Consider the following 6,670-nt stretch of genomic DNA (forward strand, 5'->3'; position numbering starts at 1 on the left):
CAGATTAAACACCTGATACCCTGAACAAGGTTGTATTTGAAGGGTTGATCACTCCAAATTCTACAAATCTTGTTCAAACCAGGACATGGTTGTTAGGTTTATTTGGCAGGGGCGATCCTGGCCCCTCAGCCGCCTGAGGCAGCAGCAGTTGCTGATGCCCCCCTCCCCCGGAAATTCGCTGTTAAAGTACCAGGAGCAGCATTTTTGCTGCCCCTTGTACCTAGTGGGGCGCTGCCGCCTGAGGCGACAGCCACAACTCACCTCATTGGCTAAGCACCCCTGGCAAAGGGGCGTGGTCAAAAATGCAAAGTTTTTCGTCTCTCTTTCCGTTTCCAGAATGTTCCAGATATTCCCTCTCCTATTCATAGTCCAATCTGTTATTCAAATCAATGCATGGTTGCTAGGGCAATTTGTACCCTAGCAACCGGATTGCTTAAAACACAAACTTCAGAGCTGCTGAATAAAAATCAAATAACGCAAAAAAATTAAATAATAAAAAATGAAAACCAATGGCAAATGGTCTCAGAATATCCCTCTCTACATCATACTAAAAGTTATCTCAAACGTGAACAACCCCTTTAAGAGAGCAATTATCACTTTCCATGACTCCCCTCCCTCCAGCTGCCACACTGGCCAATAGGAATGGAAAACACCTTTCCTTTGATTTCTCACACGCCTCCTGCCGGAACCAAAACGATTACAGACAGACAAGAGACGAGGAGCATGCCGGGAAACTACGTTTGTAACTTTTGCTTCATTTCACAATCCTTCCGCCGGAGGCGCGGAATAGTGACGTCATGCGAGTCAGCGCTTAGGTTCTGACGCCCAGATCTAGTTGCCGGGTAACAAAGTTCTGCGTGGAGCGAAATCTTTGTTGTGATTCGCGGTGTAAGCGCTTGGGTGCGTGCTGGTACCGACTCACAACATGAATAAGGACGCGCAGATGAAGGCGGTCATTAACCAGAAGCTCATTGAGACAGGGGAGAGAGAACGGTAGGTGCCTGTCAGGCTGTATTGGGTTTGGGCGAGCCTTCTCCTGTAAGAACTTTCAGAGACCAGGGCTACTTGTATGTCCAACCTTTGGCCCTCCAGTTTATAACTGTCTGTGTATAAACTTATAAATAAGGAGCAGGGCCCCTTTACCCTTATGTAATTGATATGATGTATTATACATGAGGAAGGCTGCAATTTGTATGTGTGGGGTCCCACCCCAGTTATTAGTCCATCAGTTACCTCTATTGGTGGGCCGGCGGCTCTCAGCATTGTAGGACAGGAACCAATCAGCAGCTAGCAGGACCTGATAGGAAACTGAAGTCTGTCTGTGCTTGTGTGACTGCAGGGCTGTGATTGGCTGTCCCCCCTCATACTGTGCTTCTGGCAGGAACCATTAGGACACACCCACCCTTCATTTCAAACACAGACAGGGACCAGAGAACACAGGGAACTCCAATAAAGGGGCTATTTTAAAGATAATATTAATTTTTATCACCATGTAAAAGCATCACCATATATTACTTCTAATTGCATGCACAATTAGGGTTTTTTTTTCCATTTATTCTAATTGTCTCCTTTAAATGGGGGGGTTCACCTTAAGTTAACTTTTGGTATGTTATAGAATGGTCAGTTCTAAGCAACTTTTCAATTGGCCTTCATTATTTATTTATTTCAAATGGGGGGCACTGACCCCATCTGTAAACAAATGCTCTGTAACGCTACCCATGTATTGTTGTTGTTACTTTTTATTACTCCTCTTTCTATTCAGGCTTCTCCTATTCATAGGCCAGTCTCTTATTTCATTCAATGCATGGTTGCTAGGGGAATTTGGACCCTAGCACGTTGCTGAAACTACTGAATAAAAAGCTAAATAACTCAAAAACCACAAATAATAAAAAAAAAAATGAAAACCAACTGCAAATTTCCTTAGAATATAACTCTCTGCATCATTCCTAAAAGTTAATGCAGAGGTGAACATCCCCTTTATAACTAAAGGATCACATGAGCGCTAGCTCAACTGCTCTGCTTCTTGCCTATTGCACAACCTTACAATTGGCCCAGAGCAGGGGAGGCATTTGTCCTTTGGGCCCAGAAGAACATCTATATTAGGGGTCCCCAACCTTTTTTTTAACCTGTCAGCCACATAAAAAAAGAGTTGGGGAGCAACACAACCATGACAAAAAGTTACTGGGTATTCCAAATAAGGGCAGTGATTGGCTATTTGGTAGCCCCTATGTGGACTGGCAGCCTACAGGAGGCTGGTTTTTATACAACCAAAACTTGCCTCCAAGCCTGGAATTCAAAGATAAGCACCTGCTTTGAGGCCACTGGGAGCAACATCCAAGGGGTTGGAGAGGAACTGTTGCTCATGGACTGCATATTTAAAATGTCAGGCCTTACCAGAGACCTATAAAGAAGCAAAATTATATTTTCCTCCCTTGAATTAATGCCCTTTTTTATGTCTGGTGGTGGCCACAGAATGACACTGCCTGGAATGCGATAATTTATCTACACTAATCTCCAGGTCTTTCTCAGTTAAATTAACCCCAACACTACCAGTCATCTCTGACCCAATAGCTGCTCATCTCTGACCCAATAGCTGCTCATCTCTGACCCAATAGCTGCTCATCTCTGACCCAATAGCTGCTCATCTCTGACCCAATAGCTGCTCATCTTAGGGCTGTGAATTGTAAAGCTAAGTTCGCTACAATGTTTGAGGCATACTGCATTTTAAGGCAATCTGTCATATTATGGCAGTTTGGTGCTCACTGGCTTGCGTTTCCCAGTAGATGAGGGTGAGACTGGACTAGTTACATGGTAGTTCCCACGCAGAGAACTGGGAATATGCAGATAAATAATATTCCCTGGTTTGACTTAATTATGACAAATGTATTTCACTGAATAGTTATCGAAAAATTACTTTCTGTTCTATACACTGCCTTTACCCCTGTTCCCTGTGCAGGTGTCACAGTCCAGAGTATCACAGGCTTGGGACTGGGTAAGAGGAGTATACACAGTATATGGATGTGCCACTGTTAATGTAGGAAGACCAGGCTGCCTTAGCCCACTCATTAATGCTCAGGTTGATTTCAGGTGCAGTGAAGAAAAGCAGGAAGAGCTGCAGTTGTTATATGGGACTCTGCACATCAATCACAATTAAAAAGGAATTTGTAGTTCAGCAACAGTTGGAGTTCACGAGCTGAATATTCCCTCTTGGAGCTCTTTACTTACAATGGCCCTTTGTAGTAGAAAAGAAGTAAGGAAATTTAAGTATTTTGGAGCTACCAAATCTGGGACTCAGTTCAGGATTCAGCAGAACCCTAGCATTTATTGTAGGAATCAAAAGTGTTTAGCCGAACTGAATCCAAACCCATAATATAGTGTGAATTTGACGCTCTGGACAATTGAATGTGACAAATGTTTCAGGTTTGAAAATGCATTTTGGCTTGGTGTTAGGCCAGATCTTTTGTTGACAATTTGATGTTCATCTAAATCTATAAATGATGGATTTGGTGCATCCCTAGAACAAAGAGCTGTTCCTATAAAGGTGGCACAGAGGGAAGGTTCTGATTGGAGCTGCTGCAGAAAGATTTACATGCCAAGTCATTTCTGTGAAGTGCCATGATAATCACATTCATCTATATCCAAGCAACCTGTCTGATTCTATTATACAGGTTCAGGGATGGGAGCTGTTATCCAGAATTCTCGGGACCTGGGGTTTTCTGAAAAACAGAACTTTCTGTAATTTAGTTCTTCATGCCTTAAGTCTACTAGAAAATCATCTAAACATTAAATAAACCCAATAGGCTGGGTTTGCTTCCAATAAGGATTAATTATATCTTAGTTTGGATTTTATTATCACAGAGAGAATTTTAAAACATTTGGATTGTTTGGATAAAATAGAGTCTATGGGAGACAACCTTTCCATAATTTGGAGCTTTCTGGATAACTGATTCCATAGCTGGAAATGCTGCAGGGTTAACTGGCTGTAAAGGTGACCTCTCCGATGCTATAAAACACCACTTGTGCTTTCATTCATGTTTTTATGGAATCCACATCTGGTTTTGTGATCACACTATTTCTCCTTCTCATTTTAGACTGAAAGAACTTTTGAGAGCAAAACTGATTGAATGTGGATGGAGAGACCAGCTTAAAGCACATTGCAAAGGTAACCCACAGTTTTAACCCTCTAAGTAAAGCCCCAAGGAACCTCTCTCTTATTCTCCCTTGTTACCTCCAGGACCCCAAAACACGAATGCTTTACACTTGGCCTTTAACTCTGTCTTTAATTTGCCTTGGGTGCTTGTTACAAATTCTGCATTGATTGTACAACAGTAATTCTGCTCGGTTCCCCTAAATCCTTCATATACAGTAATCTCTTAAAGGGTTGGTTCACCTTTAAGGATTGACATTTTGATGTTATAGAATGATCTATTCTTAGCAACTTTTTTTTTGGTCTTCATTTTTTATCGTTTTTGAATTGTTTGCCTTCCTTTTCTGTCTCTTTCCAGCTTTCAGAAAGGGGTCACTGACCCCAGGCAAACTATTGCTCCGTGTGGATACACTTTTATCATTTGCTGTATACTTGTATTCATGTTCATGTGTTTCATTGACCACACTGCATTGTTGCTAGGGTATACTGAACCATAGCAACCAGTTGTTGAACAAAAAGCGAAATAATCCAAAAACCACAAATCATGAATAAAAATGCAAATGGTTCCAGGATATCTACTGTCTACATCATATTAAAAGTTAATTTGAAGGTGAACTAAAACTATAGTGTTGACTTTTGCAGATGTGATCAATGAAAAAGGAGTGGAGCATGTAACTGTTGATGACTTGGTTGCAGAAATAACTCCCAAAGGCAGAGGTAAGTAATGGGGTTCCACGGCCCCTCTAGATCTTTTGTCGTTATCATTTGCATGCTCAGTTCTCTACTCAACCAGCAGCTATAACACTTCCCATGTACTTTATCGGCAGCTTTTTACACTATAAATAATGTTGTTTTCTTGTTGCAGCCCTTGTTCCTGACAGTGTGAAGAAAGAATTGTTACAGAGGATAAGAGCCTTCCTGGCCCAGCATGCTAGTCTTTAGCAAGTGCAAGTGAAGATGAATTCATTGTCATTACCTTGTAATGTGTTTTTATACATACACTTCTGTTTTTTTTTTTTAATCTTGTTTATTAAATAAAATGTCATGTACTTAAACCAACCTTAACAGACTTTTGTGTTTCTTTTTTTTTTTTAAATTTTTCTAGTTAAAGGGGATCTAAAGTCAAAGCGGCAAATTCCATAAGTGGCGCAAATTCCCTAGCGATCTCTTCGCCAGGTGTAAATTCGCCAGGACAACGTTAATTCCCTGGCAAAGATGCACTAGCATTACTGCGCCAAGCAAACCGAAGTTGTTCTAGCATTGGCTAATTTGCGTATGGCGGGAAGTGAAAGTTAAATGGATGTATATGTTGCAGCAAATACATTACACTACACAACCCCAGGGAACCTTAAAAAATTAAAATAGAGTTGTTATATTGCCCTACACATGAGCCCAATGTTTAGTTTATGTGCCATATGTTAGGCAATGTAGGGGGAACCCCGGTACCCAAAAAATTTTTTTATCGTCTTTTGAAGGCAATGACGCCAGCCTTTATTGGAACAAATTGAGAGAGTCCTATCCACTCCATTGCACTTCACATGGTCCGAGGAGGCGAAGGCAAGTCTGGCGCAAGAGGTAACGTTCAATAAAATCCGCATCTTCGTGAATTTGCGGAGTTACGTCCGTTCGCCGGAGCGAAAATTTGTCTGGCGTTAGTGTGAAGCAACTCTAGCGCCTATCTCCTTCTCTAGCGAAGCCTGCACTTTAGGAGAGAAATGATTTCTGGCAGGCTGCTGTTTTTCCTTCTCAATGTAACTGAATGTGTCTCAGTGGGACATGGGTTTTTACTATTGAGTGTTGTTCTTAGATCAACCAGGCAGCTGTTATCTTGTGTTAGGGAGCAGTTATCTGGTTACCTTCCCATTGTTCTTTTGTTTGGCTGCTGGGGGGGGTGGAAGGGAGGGGGTGATATCACTCCAACTTGCAGTACAGCAGTAAAGAGTGATTGAAGTTTATCAGAGCACAAGTCACATGACTTGGGGCAGCTGGGAAATTGACAATATGTCTAGCCCCATGTCAGATTTTAAAACTGAATATAAAAAAAATGTTTTCTCTTTTGAGAAATGGATTACAGAGCAGCACTATTAACTTATTCATTTTGAAAAAATGAATTCTTCAATCTGTCAAAAAAATAATACCCTCTGTTTTAATATTTCTTCTTAGCAAATCTTAAGATTCTGAATAAATTAAATTCTGCCCTTTGTGGGTTTTATTTTAGGTTGCTGGCAATCTTAAATTATAAATACAATGCCTTTTGTAGGGCCTACTTTTATCAGTTGAAACAAAGCTGAATTCAGATTGTCTATCTAATATAAGTAATTCTAAAACAACTGGACTTGCTGAGTAATCATTGAAGACGTTTCAATACTCATCCGAGCAGCTTCTTCAGTTCAACTGGCTGGTGTGCGAAGTCCTTGGCATATAAACTCTTCCACTAATCCAATCACAATGGCACATTGTAACTCATCAGAGAAGTCTGAAAATCTTCATCGTCAATTCAGATTGCCGTTTGGCAAATAGCTA

The 6,670-nt window shown here is 41.0% G+C and overlaps 1 protein-coding gene across 1 annotated transcript; it reads left to right on the forward strand.

Annotated features, from left to right (window-relative positions):
* The first annotated feature begins 837 nt into the window (after nt 1-837).
* Nucleotides 838-5,206, forward strand: eny2.L (enhancer of yellow 2 homolog L homeolog). The gene is given in 4 exon segments (NM_001096650.1): nt 838-993; nt 4,092-4,162; nt 4,790-4,864; nt 5,013-5,206. Coding segments are annotated over 4 exon segments (291 nt in total). The 5' UTR covers nt 838-925; the 3' UTR covers nt 5,090-5,206.
* The last annotated feature ends 1,464 nt before the right edge of the window (nt 5,207-6,670 follow it).

This window comes from Xenopus laevis, chromosome 6L (genome assembly GCF_017654675.1).
Source record: "Xenopus laevis strain J_2021 chromosome 6L, Xenopus_laevis_v10.1, whole genome shotgun sequence".
Lineage (NCBI taxonomy): Eukaryota > Metazoa > Chordata > Amphibia > Anura > Pipidae > Xenopus > Xenopus laevis.